Source organism: Morone saxatilis, unplaced genomic scaffold, assembly GCF_004916995.1.
Source record: "Morone saxatilis isolate NCDOM2014 unplaced genomic scaffold, NCSU_SB_2.0 Contig1, whole genome shotgun sequence".
Lineage (NCBI taxonomy): Eukaryota > Metazoa > Chordata > Actinopteri > Moronidae > Morone > Morone saxatilis.
In genome coordinates, this window is record NW_023339651.1 from 1,999,712 (window position 1) to 2,017,644 (window position 17,933).

A 17,933-nucleotide genomic window follows, 5' to 3' on the forward strand; every position below is an offset into this window, starting at 1 on the left:
CAGCTTTTTTATCAACTTTATTCAGTTATTATGTTGAATCAAACCTCAAATGTTTCAGCTTTATCTGGACAAACAGAGGTAAAGTGTTAGAAAGCGCTTCATTTACACTTTCAGTCAACACAAGGACTCTTTTAGGATAATCATCTATGAACTGATACCTTTGATAATTGTTACCATTTGAGTGCCATCTTGTGGTGACAAAAAACTATCAAGTGAATTACAACAGATGAACAACTTACTTGAAATACCGTCGTCTAAAAGTACTCCCTAAAGAAGTAGCCTATTATTAGCTTAACATACTTAAAATATCAAAAGTAAAAGTACTTATTATGGAGAATGGCTTCTTCCACTGTGTTATATTATTATAGAATATTATATAATTCTGTTTTTATCACAAAAAAATACATTTTAATGTTGTAGTTGTGTGAGATACTTTGTATATCACTGGTTGGATTAGTGGTATAGTACTGCGTCATATATAAGCCTATCACGTGTTTCCAATTTAAAAAGTAACCAGTAGCCATAGCCAAAGTGTCAAATAAATGGAGTGGAGTGATGAGTTTAATATTTACCAGTGATATGTAGTGGAGTAGAGGTGTAAAAAATGGAAATACTCAAGAAAAGTTCTTGTCGTCACATTTACCCAGAGCCCAAAGTGACATCTTCACACTGATTATTTTGTTTTTGTGCAAAAATCTGTAAAAAAAATTTTTTTTAAATGAACAAATAACTGAGGCTGCTAAATAAATATAATGAAGTAAAAAATTAATTATTTCCCTCTGAGGTGTATTGGAGTAGGAGTATAAAGTTGCATCAAATTAAAATACCAGCACCATGAATTGTACTTAAATTCATTACTTGAGTACATGTATTTAGTTACATTCCACCACTGGTGCCAGTGTTCGCCAACCATCTTTGTAATGTAACTTATAAAGAAAGACTCTACTTAATTGTGGATTTTATGTTTTTGTTCTCATGCAGAAAGCTCAGTTTCATTGAGCTGGTCTGACGTAAACTGCTGGAAATAAATGTCTGTCTTCATTTTGGTTGTTTTGATTTGAACACAAGATGGCGCTAATGTTGTAAAAATGAAAGAAAAAATGATGACTCGATTTCTACCTATGTTGTTTAAGTTGATTAAAAGGTTTCTAACACGTCTTCTGTTTTTCCCCTGATGAAGAAAGAGTTTATGCTTGAGAGTGGATGAGCTGCACTTAATGAATCTAAAGCGACTGCAGTTCTGACTGTGACTCTCCATACAACAATTTGGTGAAGCTCTGCAAACTGAAATATTAATTCATTTTAAATCCTACTGAAGAGAAACTGCACATGTTCATCAGCTACATTTTGCTGGACACTAATCTTGTTAACATCTGAGTGAGATTGAGCTGCCTTCTTTTGTTGGGAGACACAAAGGAAACATATTTCAAATACTACGTGTGAGTTCTTTTGCCGTGACCATTTTCCTTGCAGAAATATATAATATATAATAATAAAACATATAGACACAAAGACAGTATAGAAAGGTCCTTGTAACATAATGAGGAAAATAAAACAAGACAATGTTCTACAATTTGGATATTTTTGTGCCAAGATGATATACGATTTAAAAGGTATTACTGCATGTGTTTTGATTTGCAGATAGCACATGAATGTTGCAGAGATGACACTGTGTGGTTCAACCGGCTGTGAGTGGGCAGGAAACTTACTGTTCGGTAGCTCCATTAAACCATAGTGTAGAGTCTTAAAGGTCTCCAAACTGAGTCATCCCGGAGATTTTGTGAATGCATCACCAGCATCATAAACCCCCCGGCCACCAGGACATGACATGTTTCACTATTTTAATGTATGGATGCTGGATGGTGCTGTGATACAGTGGTTATTAGTATTCCTGCCTTGCCAAGAGGGTGTGACCCATGGTCCTAAAACATGCATGCATGTCTGCAGCGATAAAAGAAGTAATCAGATCTTTTACTTAAACCAAAATATCAGTATGACAAACTAATAATACTCCATTACACGTGACTTAAATACTTAATTTATAATCCTGCTTTAGTAAAAGTACATAAGTGTAACTAGAGAAGGCATTTTCTGAAGAAATGTGAAGGCTGGATGTTGAAAAGTTGATGATAAACTGCATTGCTGGTATTTAAATGTTAAATTATGTCAATAATGTATGAAAGATGTGGAATATTTTAAGGTTTGTTGAAAAGCTGGAGCTAACTTTGGCTTAACTTTGTATGAAGACGAAGCTGAAGGAGTAAAAACAGTTAAGATAAAGTAAAGTAAAGTATAAGATAATTAATAGGATTCAAATTTGATTAACATCATAATGTAGGAAAGACGTGGAACCCTGAATATGAAGTTTTGGGAAATAGCTTGGAGCTAAACTGCATTGATGGCTGGAGAAGCAGCTGAAGGAAGCGTTGCAGGGATGTGTACAGATAGTTTGAGGGGCTAACGCTAACCTTGTTGCCAATATGTTAGCCAGCCAGCTAGCTAAGATTGCTTCATTGGATAGCATAATATAAAGCAATATTGTGATTCGAACATATTATAATAATAATAATGTGTTACTATTCCAAAAGTTATTCAAGTTTTGTTGATGATATGGCAATTTAATTTGAACGTTAGCAATTATGGGCCACTCATTTTTTTGCAGCCACAGCAGCAAAAATTCAACTTTAGCCTGGCCTTGTGCTTACCCTTGAAGAGTTGGAAAAATGTACCAATTCATATTAATATTTATATATAAATGTTGAATAAACCTCATAATGTATGAAAGATACAACTCAAAGACATCTGAAACATGAAATAGTGCCTCAATCATTGAGGCCCGTTCAGTAATCCATCCATGAGTACGTGTTTGTCAATTTTTACAGTTCACTCTGATGGACTGGTGACTTGTTCAAATATCACACATGCTGGAACAGGTTCCACATACAGAAAACGTGTGTAAAAACAATGAGAACGTCTGTTGTATCGTGCGTGGCTGCTACTATTTACTTTTGAAATCTTACCAGAAATTCAGGTACTACACCCGGCAACTGTCAGCCACTGTGGGGAATCTATTGTTCGTCTATGCCAGCAGTACTTTTCCATCTTGTGCCAAACTGACCATCAGTACTAAAACGTTTAATTCACATAATGTTTCTATAATCCAGTCTTTTTCATTGCTTTAGACATTGAAATTTAACATACATTACACGTGTATTGGTGCAGATGTCTTCTAAAAAGAGAGCAGAGACACACCTCCCGTAAGCTCAGACTGTATGTGAGGTGTGACTGTGCCTGGGAGGGTGTGACTTCATACCTGTCTCCAAACCAAACTCAGACCTGTTTTCAGAGGACTCTCTACCACCCTGTGTGTGTGACATAAAGCAAAGTAAGTACATTTACTTTGAGTGAATTATGCCGTATTAACCAAAGCTAGAATTATTTTGATATCTAGTTGTAATATTAGTAGATAACAGTCTGTGATAATGGTCAATAGAGATGTTTTTAGCTCTTTATCTTGTAATAAAGATGAAATAGTGTGCTGCAGTGATGTAATGCTTGGTGTCCTGAGTGCATTGTACTTCATCCTTGTGTCATAGTGTGTATGTAGAATGATTGTTTGCACGCCTCTTAGCAGTATATGTGTGTCAGGTGACTCTACCTGATGCTGTTTAATAAGGAACCTTCGAGGCAGTTTTCTACATAAGCTACAAAATAAATCTCAATAATGCAGAACTTCCAGTTTCTGATGTTCGCAGCTTTTTTCTTTACCTCTGTCTTTTAGTCGTCATCCAGCAGCCGTCAACATGCCTGAGACTGCAGAGTCCCACGCTGTCGCCCTCACCACCAACCGCAACTGTGTCATAGAGATCACCAATGTCAGCGCTACCTTCTGTCTCGTCAACCCAAAGTAAGAACTGCTGTTAGACAGTGTGCCCGTTGCACAAGTACTGCACTCAAGTACACTTTGAAGGTACTTGAGGTGCATGAGTGTTCCAATTTATTTCTACTTCCCACTGCGGAAGATTGGATCAAAAAGTAGACCAGTTGTTGAAGATTAAACTAATGTTTTCCAACCTTTTTGCCTCCTGACCCTTGTGTTCCAGATGTCTATTAGTTGTTCCACATGGATACATCAGCATTAACAGTCTAATAAAGTCATATATAGTAATATCTCAGTCAACAGTACTTACATTTAGCTGATAATAGGACTTTAAGTACTTCTTCCACCACTCACAGCTGCATCTATCCTCTTCTACCCTCCAGGGTGTACATGGAAAGCGGCTTCGTCTTTAGCCCCCCACAGCCCACTGTGCGCACCACCAAGACTGAGGTGTGCTCCTTCACCAAGGATGACAACACAGCATCGGGAGCTGTGGGCGTCCTGACCTACGAGCTGTTTGACATGCGCAATCGCCACTGCAACGAGCTGATGGCCGTCATGTTCTCGGTGCCGTTCGACTATAACTTCTACAAGAACTGGCTCGGGGTGGGCATCTTCGAGCACACGAGAGCGTGCGATGAGAAGCTGTATGACCACATGTACAAGGGAAAGGATTTCACCAACTTTGTGCGCCACGAGGCTGACGGCTCAGGGGTGATGTACAAGGGAAGGATGGTGGACGTAAGGGCCTGCATGTCCGATGAGGGCAGGTCAATTATTAAACTGGAGCTGTATGACAAGATGGGCAGATGAGTCTCTTTGTGGTGCTGTGAAAATAAAAGGTTGAGCATCGAATGAGTTCATTGGTGTGGAGTAAATTGTAAGAACACAGCCGATGCACATATTTCTGAAAACCTACATGCAACTTGTCTGTCATTCATGTCATGTAACGGTGCTTTAAATGAATAAAAAACAATATAATGGATTTCTTGTCCTTCACGTTTTTTTCTACCATCTCGTCACACATGATCACAAATGTTTGTATGCAGTAACATCAAGTAACAAAAAGTAAAAGATTTATTAAGCAGATATAAAATTAATCATACTTCACTTCGAGTGGAAAAAGTAAATTTCAGTGAGGTATTGTAGGTTCACACCACAGACCCAGAGGCAAAAGGTGTGGTGCATACTGAGACAATGTGGTATGAGACGGTCATGGAAAGCTGAACAAACCGGCTGAAAACAAGAATTACCACCGTAGAGTTGTTATTGTCAGCTGAACCCCCGTCTTCACGCCTCTGTATCTACATACCTGAGGAGAAGACGTTTTGAGACGGTGAGCAACCGGGAGAAGGTGTGTGCTGTGGGTGGAGACAGTTTTGGGTGGGATTTAGGTGTCACACATTCCCCAGTGAGAAAGAGCTAAAGACTGAACCCAGTGTTTCCAATCTGGTTTTACCTGAGCAAGTAGCACACCTGGAATCCGGAGAGGTAAGCTTCTTTATTCCCATGCTCTTATTTAGTGAATTATGATGTACATCAGAAGGATTTAGCACTGTACAGTAATTGCTCCGGTGCATTGTAAAACAGACCTGCTGTTTAAACTTTACACCTCTCATGCTCCATCGCAGCCTTTCCGAGCAGCAGTATGAGTGAATCAGCAGAGGCTTTGGCAGCTAACCTCAAAAGCCGAAGAAATGTCACCATTGAGATCTCCAACATCACCAACAACTACTGCCTAGTGGACCCCAAGTAAGTGCAAGACTTTAAAGGCAAACTTGTAAAGCTGTTGAAAAAACGAGCGCAAGTTCATTTGCTTTCATGGATAAACTGAAGAGCAGCTTGAATGATGAGGCCCTAATTTCTCCAAATTAAGAGTAGTCATTCATTATCTAATTTACTTTTTTTTTTCTTTTTTGCCTTTAAAAAAGGGTTTACTTGGAGAGCGGCAACTGCCACAGCCCACCCCAACCCACCGTGCGCCCACTGAAAACCGAAGTGTGCAACTTCAGCAAGACAACCGCCAAAGCCACCGGCGCAGTGGGCGTCCTGACCTACGACCTGTTTGAGAGGCAGAGCAACTGCGCCAAAGAGAAAGTAGCTATAATGTTCTCCGTGCCCTATGACCAAAACATGTACAAGAACTGGGTGGGCGTGGGAATCTACGAGGTGGGAAAAGAGTGCAACGAGAGTCTGTACAAAGAGATGTATTACAACAAAGAGCAAGTGGGCTTTGTGCGGGCTGAGGCCAAAGGCTGCGGTCTCACGTACCAGGGCAAGAACCTGGACATCATGTGCACCATGTCCCCTCTGGGCAGGGCCATTCTGAAGGTGGAGATCTGGGACAAGGTCTTTGCTCAAATGACACAACAGTCTTACTAAGCTGGTGAGGAATGTTTGTCAGAGTAATGCAGTTTGACACACCGGTGTGTAGTGTTACATGTGTTGTACCATCTTTTCATAAATAAATACATAATGAGTCCGATATGACAAAACTTGTGTCTTAGTGATCATTACAAAGACTTGGCAAAGATTCAGAACAGTCGAGTCCGACGGGCAACATATCTATTGTTCTTGATTTAAAGCATAAATATAATTTCCACTTATTACACATGTTCAGAAAGCTTGATAAAAATGAATGTTACGGAATACAGATTAGAAAGTGTGGTTTCTGTTTTAAATATAAAACAAAAGATCACTGACTTTATTAGTGATAGTGATTTAATTAGAAGATAAAAGATGCATTGATTTGATGAGGTGTTTCTTTGGATTCATTCTGTAAAGATGAAACTTCAGTGTCAACAGAAGTAAAACAAACAGCTTTTCACCAGCTACATGTATTGCACGAGGTCACCACCTAGTGGTCCAACGTATTTGCTGCAAACCCACAGTGGAAGCATTACATTGTACACGTACCCAGACAAAAGAAATACCATTATATGCACATGGATATACATGTATGCTTAGCATGAAGAGTGGAAACAGCCTGGCTCTGTCCATAGGTAGCAAGTGTAGTGGTAGTGTTTGTTTAACTGTAAAATAAAAAAGAACATGGTAACAGGAGCGGATGTAGAGGGATGGCTAAAAAATGCATTTGGACATAAATGCTCAAATTAAACACATTCATTTAGATTAATTTTAAGTTAAAAAAAGTAATTACACATTTTGGACTAAGTGATAGGCTCAAGTTAGATAAAATATGACACATATTTTGAAAAATGTCTGAAATAAAACAATTCTTTGACTTCTAATTCCACCTTTAGATATTTCTATTGGCCTACTAATGTGCCACAATAATGTTTTTGAGTTCAAACATCTACATCTGGGGGCATTCCCAAGTAAATAATAACTAATGTGATTATGATTCGATGAATAGTTCTTAAAGTCTCCATGCCACCCTCTGGCCACCCCATGAATATTTCTTTAGATCCACCCCTCCATGGTAAAAACAAGTAATACGTTTCACAGTCCCATACTTTTTCTTGGTTGGGTGTCAACAACAAAACTTCAGGAAATCACTGCGCCATGAAATAGTTATTCTGTTTTTTTGTGATTACTGAGCTTTACAGGCCCCCTGGTGGCTCACCTGGTGGAGCTGGCACCCCAGTGCCTGTTGTGGGCTGGGTCCTTGCTGCTTTGTATCAGTGTATAAGCATTGGTAAACTGTTAAAATACAGTTTTTATCACTGAAAACAACAATAATTACTGTAATTTCACAGATAATTACTTTTATTACAGTTCTGTAACTTTTAAGATTTTCTTTAAAATAAGAAAAATCTAATAATAACAGCACTTTAAGCCTGATTATTTGTATTATAGCAAAGGTTGCCTGTATTTATAGGTCATTTAATTGTTTTTACATGTATAAATAATTCTAATTAAAGCTAAAAACTCATTTTAATTTTAGTAAATGACTGTACGAGTCAGTCACTTTACAGTATTGTTTTGGTGCCTCAGCTGCCTGAATATTACAGTTTTTAAAAATAAATGATTTTTTTACAGTGTAACCAAACCTTAACTAGTGATGGCAGATTATAAGAATAATTCCTCTAATATTTTGCCATTTTGTTTGCAGGACTTTGTTGAAAGGACACACTGTAATTATATTTAGTCTGGATTAAATTGAATTAAACACTTCAAGACCTGATTATTGTAACAATGCAGTCTCTGTGTGTCTCTGTGCAGGATCAGTCTGATCCAGAGCATTTCTCATAAAAAACACTGACAACGGTATTGAAACGGTCCTTCAGATACATCTCAAGTGTTTCCAGTGGCATCTGTCTGACATCGTATCCTCTGAACCGTTTCTTAGCTGTCTGGCTAACGGGCACGATCTCCTCGGTGCTGTTGCGGTCATTGCGGCCCACTGCGGCGTACGTGGGAAACGCACCCTTTAGTTCTTCTGGCAGACTGCTGTTGTAGTTTGGGCAGCAGTAGGCGGACCACATATACTCCGGCACAGCCACGCGATGATTCTTGATCCAACGCTCGTCTTTCAGGTAAGGGATGATGCCAGTCACTATGTAAGCCTCTCCAAGACAGTAGGCCCCCAGGGTTTTGTTGACGGCCTGCTCCAGGTATTCCCAGGGCCCGTCATTAGAGCCCGCCTTCTGGGGAACCACATTAGTGAGGGTGAAGGTGGCCGAGCGGTCTTCACGTCTCTGGTGGTGGAGGCTCGGGTTCAAGTGGCCACGGGAATAGGTGGAATTGATGTAGTCCGGCTCCACTGCCTGGCTGTCTACCACGTTCTGGTCCAGAGGGCCCGGAGGGAAGGGGATCATGTTGCCATCAGCTCCTGGGTATGCTAGCTGTTTATTGGGACGTTAAAGGAAGAAGTGATGTAGTTTTAAAGTTGACTATGTCATACAGACCTTTAACAATGTTTACATGCATAACATATTCTGTTTTTGTCACTCTTATCAAGGTTTGCAAAGCCTTCAAGACACCAGGAATATAGTTTTGGTGAAGAAATACTACATTGGTCTATTTTATTCTATTTTTAAAAAAAAAATGTTTTGCCTAAAAACAGTCGACACTGAGTGTAAAAAGTACCAGAATCCTACCAGAGTCTTCATAAATGGTTAATTTTGTATAAGACTTGTATTTAATGGAAGCTACAGTCCAAGGGAAAACTAAATGCTACAGCTTTCAGTTATATTTCAATAAATAATGTGTTTCTTGTTTCAACATGACAGTGGCTCTGTGGTGTATATAGTTATATATAGCAGCAGATTAATGCCCATGGTTTTGGAGAGAGCTGTTCAATAATCACATATGGATGTATCATTTGGCTTTCCAGGTACTTTTGGCCATGTAGTGTACCAGATTTATGGTTACCATGCAGAGCTGACGGACCATGAGCACACAAATGTGACAGTTCTTCTTTACTGAGGCGTATTTCCTCGTTTTCTTGTTATTTCCTGAAAACATGTAAATGGTGCTAAACTAGGACGTAGGTACGAGTCAAATGAAGAAGTCTTTTCAAACAAGAATAATGTCTTGTTTCAGTGTGAGCCTACTAATATCTTGTTTCCACTCCAAACATTAAAACAGCTTAACACTCCACCTTCTCTAATACTTTATATAAATTCATGTTTCAATATGAATCAACATAAATCTGCTCACCTGTGGCTCGAACTTCCAAGATGCACTGGGTCTCTTTCCTTGTGGTACAGAGTACAAATAGGCTGAGAACCATGGAGAGCGGCGTGGTCGACTGTACAACGTGGCAAAGCGGTACTGGTTGTAATAATGTTGGCAGATCGGGGTCCCTGCCAGACCTTTGGGAGGCCAAGACTTATAGAAGACCTGCAGGCAAGGAGCGAAGTCCCCGACATCAGCTGCACACAGGCACCACCCGGCAGTGAAGGCCAGGATGACCACAGCCAGATCACTGTGATTTGACATTGTGATAGTGGGCAGTTGGGGGTGAAATCCAGCTGTTGAATGCCCAGCGATGTGTCATGCCTTCACACAGACCCTCAGTGAAATGCTGTGAAGCATGAATTAATAAAGAGCTGTTTCCCCTTTTTCTTTAACACATGACCTCTCAGTGAAAGCAGAAACAGTTTCAACATTGGTTTCACTTATCAGTCTTTTTTCGCTTGCTGTGAGTGTTGCACTTCAGTAAATTTCACTTAAAGCGAGACTCAAAGACTTCCTCTTACATAATAAAAGTTTAATTTAGATTTGCTTTGCTCCTGACTAACAAATAAAAACTATACACTCATTCCTCTCCTGTCGCTGCCTGAACCCGCTGTGTCTTCATCCCCAGAGTCAGAGTCCTGGTCGGAGCCATCCTCCGTTGGTCCGCCCCGCTCCGGTTCACCCCTCCTTAGCAGTATTCCCCACTAGGTCCCCCCGCTCCTCTGCTGGTAACCCTGAGTGCCAACTGCCTACCTGAGCTCTGTGTGACGGCTACGATGCTGAACAGCTTCATCTCCTTTAAAAAAATACATACAATACATACAAGTTTTTTCCATGTCTGTGACATCTTCTACAGATAAAAATCATTAGTTTTAGTGAACATAGTGCAACATTTAACTGCTAAAGAACCAGATATTTCCCTCAGGAGTTGGTAGGTAACAGAGATTATTGGTCTTATATTATATTATATTCATCAGGTGAACAGAAACACAAAATTAATGATAATGTTTTATTTTCTAATTGCTGGTTGTGCTCACCATATGAACTTCAAGTATATGTCAACATTGTGTTCTCGACCTGTTTCAGCTGCCCCCAAGAGGCCAAAAAAAGCAGTTACTGGGTTTAAGGTGATATTATATCAATGCCGTGTTTACAGCTCGTCCTGCTATCTCAAAGCCGAAAAACCAGTTAATGCAGGTTTGTACAAACTGAATCAAGATAATCTTTGTAACTGATGGTACTGACTCCCTTTAAGTTTAGTGCTCCACTGGTGTTAACGCACCAATTGGTGTTAACGCACCAATTGGTGTTAACGCACCAAAGCACCAAATGTGGAATAATCGACCGCTTAAAATAGTCCCCAACAAGTGTATTAATTCCTCCTGTTTGAGTGACGTTCACTAGAAACTATAGTGAGAAGCTGTTTCAGGAAATTAACACACAGAAAAGGGAAATGAGAAAGTACTGACTAACACATTGTTTGTTTCAGAAAAATACCAACTTATCCTTTAAATCCAGGAACCAGACGACCAAGACTGTATTATTTTACGATATAATCAAGTTTCCCGCTCAGGCTGATCCACTGAGGCCCAGCATAATTTGTCTGTTTTAAACTATATTAAATACAGTGTTAAAAGCACCTAAATGTCCCAACGAGCTGCAACCCCCCCTCCCAAAAAAAAACAAAAGTATGACAGGAAACCTGCAGATGTGTGAAACTGGAAACAGTCTTTCCCCTTCCCCCTTCCTAAGTCTCGCCCCTGTTTGTCATCTTCCTCCTTTCCTGTACTTGCTATGTGCTACATCTTAAAGATGGTTAAAAGATAAAATCAACATATAGTCACATCTTAAAGAGTAACTGAACCCCCAAACCACTATCTTCCTCTGTATGTGGGTGTTCACTAGTGTTGTTGGTTGATTCAGGTCCACTGGACACTTGACTGAACCAACAAAGTCTGACTGATCAGGATTCAGCATAAATGTTTTATTGTTTTAATATTTTAACTTACTAATGAATTATATGATTTTTATATTCAACCCTTGGTCTGAACCAGTCATGTTGTTTGGTGAAGCTGTTCCCCAACAAACTAATTTCATTTTGAGACCAAGAACTGGTCAAATGTGTGTTTGGTGGGTGGCTTCCTTCCTGTGTGTGTGTGTGTGTGTGTGTGTGTGCATGTGTTTATATGCAGCACAGAAAGAGGGCTGGCTCTGTGGGAAAACCGTTTTCCTCTCCTCCCCCACTGCACTCTCTTCCTTATTTACCACAACAATCAGGCTTCATGGATTCCTGCCACCGCTGCGCTTCACTTGTTCAGAGGAGACTTACAGTGCATTTCTCCACAGTTTTAGAGATTCAAGGTAAGTTATAACATTTACTCCTTTTTCTACAACACATGAATAAACTCAGTTAAATGCCTTCACAGCATTGCTGAGGGAGAAGATACTTTGCTGACAGCAACATGTGCAGGACTTTAAATAAATCTACTTTTAACAGTCTTTGATCACTGGAAGTAGCTGATTTGTAGGCAAGAGTGCATGTTAGATTCCTCTTCCAGCTCTCTCAACAACAGGCATGCAGACAGGAAACTCAAGGACACTTGAGGCATGTTTCTTCTGCAGGTTATGAATGGTATGCTAGCCTGTTAGCGAGTCCCTGCATTTCACTAGACTTTGATCCTTTGTGACTTTGTTTCCTTGTTTCAGTTGTCAGTTCCTTTTGGTTTGGTGTGTGGACACCTAGCTCTTGGTTTTCTCCTTGCATTTTCCCTGCGTTCCCATGTTGGACTTGTATTTTGCATGCCACCTGCTTGTAAGCCATTTTCATTCAATTACTAAAGACATCCTACTGTGTTGCATTTGAGTCCATCCAGTTTTTCCCAAGATATGACAGTACCAGCAACAGTTCAAGGTTTAGTAGTGCGGGCTATGTGTGTTTCCAGTCATTTCTCTCTAAAAAAAAAAAAATAAATAATATGAACAATGTTGGAAGTATTCAGATCTCTTACTTAAGTAAAAGTACTAATAGCACTCTGTACAAAAGACTCCATCATAAGTAAAAGCCTTGCATTGAAAATGTTACCTAAGTGAAAGTATGTAATCAGGAAAATCTACTTCAAATATCAAAAATAAAAGTAATAATAATTTAATAATATAACATGATTACCATGACACATGCAGCCCTTGACAGAAAGTTTCAGTAAAAGTAAAAAATTAAGTGTGATATAAAACCCATTACTTTTTTGTTCTTTTCCCTCAGAGTGAATCCATGGGGAGCATCCCGGGAGTTTCACTTCTGCTGCTGGCGGTGATGTCCCTCCTGAAAAGTCCCAGTGTCCAGGGCGGAAAGATTCTGGTGTTCCCGTTGGATGGCAGCCACTGGGTCAACATGAATCTCCTGATCCAGAGCCTCCATGCCAGGGGCCATGAGGTCACTGTGGTGCGCACATCCACTAGTTGGTACATCAAGGAAAACGCACCACATTACCACTCCATCACTGTTACCCTACCAGAAGCCATGAGCCTACAGGACCAGGACTTTTTTGTAAGCCTCCTGTTTAAGATGTTGACGATTCAGAAAGAGGGGGCGTCTCTTATCGGCTTTGTGAAGTTCTTCTGGGAAATGCTCGACGTAATGTCGAAAATTCACCGACAGGCCAGCATGTTTGTGGTAGAAATACTTGAGAACAAGACTCTAATGCAGAGTATTCGTCCTTCAGTTTGACAATGGTTCTTCTGGACCCCGTTGCCTGTGGGGAAATTCTGGTGGGGCTCAATGAACTCTAAGCTGCCCGAACTTGTTTTAAAATGTGAAGATGGACCCCTTCCCAAGCGGAAGAAGGACTAAGTTTGGTTTGTGCTCATCCCCATTTTAATCCTAGTTTCCAATTTCGAATGCTGTGTCTTGAATAAGATGAAAAACACATTTTGGCCAAAGGGGTCAAGAACACCCTTTTTACTATGCCTTCAACAACAATCATTGACAGATTTGTTAATTGTTTCCCACTTATGATAAGACTATTCCAGGTTAAACTTCCAGATCAGAAACTCGTATCACTTTCTACAAGGAAAAAGCAGACCATCTTGGCTCATGAGGGTGGAACCTTTGCTTTTTGAAATCCCCAGACCGACCAATGCCGAACATCGCCTAACTTGGTTTGTTTTCAGGTAGCTTCTGAGCCTTTATCAATCCAGAGCTGGAGGAGTTTGTTTTCAAGTTCCCGGAGAAGCCATGGGATTTCATCCCCTGTGGTCTCTTGTACTCTGGTCAAAGGCCTACCCTACTAGAAAAAAAAAAAAAAAAAATTTTACACTTCCTGAATCGCTGCTGCTTTTTGCCAAGACTTCCCCAAAAGGCTCATATGACGGCAATGCCGGTGACGCCCCAACCAATTCTGGGCAACAACACCCTTACTTGTTAGAATGGATGCCCACGAATGACCCTCTTAGTCCACCCCGAATGATTAAACGCCTTTGTTGGCCCCTGAGGGTACAATGGGATCGTATGGTCCATCTACCATGGGTGCCCATAGTGGATAACCGCTTCTGTTTTGACCAGTTTTGGGGGATAACGTTTTTAGATTGGAATGCAAGGAAGTCGGGCTAAGATTGGTTTGTGCACCCAAAAATCACTCCCGGCCAGAAGTTTTCTGGAAACCAATACAAGAAGTTCTTCCACCAATCCCCTCCTACAGAAATAACATGAAAGCCGTCTTCTCTGCTCTCCTCGAGATAAACAAATGCATCCCTCCTGTGGAACACTGCTGTTTTATGGGTTTGAGTTTGTTATCCAGGCACAAAAAGGACCTGAACATTCATATTACGGACTGAGGTCCTTAACAAGATGCCCTGGTATCCTATTTATTCTTGTGTTATATGCTTTGTTCTTTTGTGACGTGCCAGTCTTGTTGACACGATATAGCCATTGTAGTGGGATCAATACGATTCCTTTGCTTTAGACTGTGCAAGAGGAGAAAACCCAAGCAGGAGTAGTTACTGACTCACATCAGATAAGTGTCTTTCTCACTCATGGCTCTATGGAGGGTGGTGTCAGTCAATAGGTCAATCCACCAGCATGGTCCAGACTGACTATTGGATTGATTCCCATTAAATATGATACAGATAAGCATGGTGCCCAGAAGATAATTCTTATTAATTTGGGTAATACCTTGACCTTTTCCTCTAGCACCATAATGAGGTCAGATTCTTCTCTCCAGTGAAATATCTCAACAGCTAAAAGATAGAGGCATTCACATTTGTGATTGAAATGTTGAAATGTCTCGATAAATTTCATGGCTTGATTGTCAGGGTGAATTGTAAAAAATGTTGGTTATCCCTTAATGTTTAATCCAGATAAATTTGTCCAATACCTTTATATGACTTATTATGACTAATGGCATAACTAAGTTAAGATGGTGAACATGGTAAACATTATACCTGCTTAACATCAGTATTACATAACTTGTACTTAAACATAGATATCATCATATCACCAACTGCACCCACAACTGTACAATCACATACCCCAATATTATTTTTACTCCCAACCATGCAAAAAAATGTGTTAAGAAGCAACAACACTGGATGATATAGTATTATCAGAACAGAATTAATATTTAAATTTGCAACTCTACTGCACTGGTTGTAGAGTAAGCTAACTTCTGGGAACTATTGAGAGGCTCCACGTTCTGCCATTGCTGTAAATAAAAAAAAAAGGTCAATTGGAGCAAACAGATGATCCAACTCTTATATCTTCATGGCTCTATACCTATTACTGCATCTGTTTGTGCATTCCTTATCTAACAAACGAGAAATTAAGGTCATAAGCAATGAAACGCACCCTTGCGTAATTAAATACACTGAGAGGTTTTGTTGCTGCGGTCTCACTTGGTCTGGAATGACCATGTTAGCTAGCCAACTTTAGATTTATGACTCTATATATCCTACTGTTACTTTACATTTCAGCATATCATAAACATTTTAACCATTATTTAAAAAAAAGATAATTTTAACCAAATACCCATTTATTCAAGGACTGAACATATGAAAAAAAAAAAAATAGAAAGTACTAAAGGGTCTTATAACTGCTCTTTCCTGGACATCTATTTTGCAGGATGAGCTCATTGTGCAGGTCACAGCAGGTGAGATTTTCTCCACAAAAAACTGTTTTGAGTGTGTGTGTGTTGGGTGGGTGGTTTCCTCTGTGAGTTTGTATGCAGCACAGAGAGAGAGGGCGGACTCTTTGGGAAAACTGTTTTCCCTCTCCTCCCCGTCCAAAGTACACACAAAAATCTGAAGTCCATTTGTAACACCGCCCTCCCCCACTGGACTCCCTTCCTTATGTAACACAACAATCGGGTTTGGAGTTTGGATTCCAGCAGCCGCAGAGCTTCACTTGTCCAGGGGAGGCTAGTAGTACATTTCTCCACTGTTTCAGTGATTTAAGGTAAGTTCTAACATTTACTCCTTTTAATAAAATACACGAACAAACTTAGTTAAATGCCTTTACAGCATTGCTGTGGAGAAGAGACTTTGCTGACACTTACTTGTGCTGGACTTTAAATAACTACTTTCAACAGTCTTTGATCACTGGAAGTTGCTGATTTGTAGGCAAGAATGCATGTTAGATTCCTCTTTCTCAGCTTTCTCAACAACATACATGCAGACAGGAAACTGGACACTTCAGGGCATGTTTCTTCTGCATATTATGAATGGAGACTCTGCTATGTGTTTTTAGCCTGTTAGCGAGTCCCTGCTGAATAAGATTAGAGACCATAGTAACACAAGGCATTAGTCAGTCCATGCATTCCACTGGACTTTGATCAGTTGGACTGACATCTCAGGTTTTAGTACTGTGGGCTTTGTGTGTTTCCATGTGGTCATTTCCTCTGGTTTCTTCTGTAAATCTGTGCTAAAGAATTTGCAGATAAAACCATCCAGGATATGGTGTTTCTGAGGTATAAAAACCCAGAGCTATATTTTTAAAAATAATTAATAATATTAATAATGTTGGAGTAAGTGTGTATATAAAGTATGATCAAAATTAGCTCCACCTTGACCAGCTAAAACATCAATAGTAATGATAATTTGATAATATAATACAGCATATGATATGATAGCATCCTAATAACATGTGCAGCCTTTGAGAGAAAGACTTTCACTGTCTCTCCCCCGTAATAAAAATGCTTATCAGCAAACTTCCAAAGCTCTGCACAATTAAATGGCCTTGGCTTTCAACATGTTTGTGTGTTGATTTCTGATTATGAGACAACAATGCTTTCGCTGACTAAAATAAACACATCTAGGTTATATAAAAATAACACCATTTTCTTTCCAGTAGCTACCACCCTGGGTGCATGTCAGTGTTTCTTGTGGCTGGTTGCAATTCCCAGTTTGTTACATAAGTTTGTCATTTGGAAGGAATTTAGTAAAAAATTATAATCAAGGAAATGTATTTATTATTATACAACACAAAGCTTTATTACAAAATAAAGCTTTGTAGTTCCTTAATGCTACACACATAGAGAAAGATAATTAAATTCATAAATAATCATCATCATAGAATAAAAAAACTATATATGTACACACCTAGGAAATAATTCATTTTTTGAAATTGTGTTGAATTTGAATTAGGTAATACGTGTTTCAGTGATAAAGCCAAAAACAGAAAGGTTTGAAGGAGCTAGCATTGCCATAGTTAAAATCTTCTGAATCAATTTAAATTTGAACAGTATGCACCAGCCACTTAAAACCAGACCCAATCAGACCCAGAAAAAAATAGTTCAAACTAAAATTTAGCATTTGATGAAGCTACCGGCCGCTGTGTCTTCACATGCAGCGGTTGCCTTGTCAACACATCAAGTGTGACATAAACTAATCATAACAGGTGATTACTCCAATATTTGCAGTTGCTTATATTAAACTTGTGTGTTTGTTCTTTTCCCTCAGAGTGAATCCATGGGGAGCATCCTGGGAGTTTCACTTCTGCTTCTGGCGGTGAGTGTGTCCCTCCTGACAAGTCCCAGTGTCCAGGGTGGAAAGATTCTGGTGTTCCCGGTGGATGGCAGCCACTGGGTTAACATGAACCTCCTGATCCAGAGCCTCCATGCCAGGGGCCATGAAGTCACTGTGGTCCGCACAGCCACTAGCTGGTACGTCAAGGAAAACGCACCACATTACCACTCTATCACGGTCACCCTACCAGAAGCCATTAACATAGAGGAGCAGGACTTCTTTGTAACCTTCCTGGTCAAGATGTTAACGATTCAGAAAGAGGGGGCGTCTCTTTTCAGCTTTGTGAAGTTCTACTGGGAAATGCTCGGGGCACTGTCGAAAATTCACCAACAGGCCAGCATGTTGGGGGTTGAAATATTTGAGAACAAGGCTCTAATGCAGAGTATTCGTGATA

At 39.8% G+C, this 17,933-nt stretch overlaps 4 protein-coding genes across 4 annotated transcripts; 3 read left to right on the forward strand and 1 right to left on the reverse strand.

The window, feature by feature from the left end:
• The first annotated feature begins 3,325 nt into the window (after positions 1-3,325).
• LOC118332121 (DELTA-stichotoxin-Hmg2b-like) lies at positions 3,326-4,858 on the forward strand. The gene is made up of 3 exons (XM_035667279.1): positions 3,326-3,385; positions 3,782-3,907; positions 4,264-4,858. Exons 2-3 carry the CDS (start codon positions 3,804-3,806, stop codon positions 4,691-4,693), a joined length of 534 nt encoding a protein of 177 aa, XP_035523172.1. The 5' UTR covers positions 3,326-3,385; positions 3,782-3,803; the 3' UTR covers positions 4,694-4,858.
• Positions 4,859-5,278: 420 nt separating this feature from the next.
• LOC118332322 (DELTA-actitoxin-Afr1a-like) lies at positions 5,279-6,402 on the forward strand. Its single transcript, XM_035667553.1, has 3 exons — positions 5,279-5,371; positions 5,512-5,632; positions 5,812-6,402. Exons 2-3 carry the CDS (start codon positions 5,529-5,531, stop codon positions 6,260-6,262), a joined length of 555 nt encoding a protein of 184 aa, XP_035523446.1. The 5' UTR covers positions 5,279-5,371; positions 5,512-5,528; the 3' UTR covers positions 6,263-6,402.
• A 1,172-nt stretch (positions 6,403-7,574) lies between these two features.
• LOC118325862 (endonuclease domain-containing 1 protein-like) lies at positions 7,575-9,869 on the reverse strand. Its single transcript, XM_035658709.1, has 2 exons — positions 9,506-9,869; positions 7,575-8,688 (listed from the first exon to the last, which is right to left on the reverse strand). The coding sequence occupies exons 1-2, from the start codon at positions 9,785-9,787 to the stop codon at positions 8,068-8,070; spliced, it is 903 nt and encodes a 300-aa protein (XP_035514602.1). The 5' UTR covers positions 9,788-9,869; the 3' UTR covers positions 7,575-8,067.
• A 1,920-nt stretch (positions 9,870-11,789) lies between these two features.
• Positions 11,790-13,265, forward strand: LOC118334592 (UDP-glucuronosyltransferase 1-2-like). Its single transcript, XM_035670563.1, has 2 exons — positions 11,790-11,887; positions 12,786-13,265. Exon 2 carries the CDS (start codon positions 12,795-12,797, stop codon positions 13,248-13,250), a length of 456 nt encoding a protein of 151 aa, XP_035526456.1. The 5' UTR covers positions 11,790-11,887; positions 12,786-12,794; the 3' UTR covers positions 13,251-13,265.
• Positions 13,266-17,933: the final 4,668 nt, after the last annotated feature.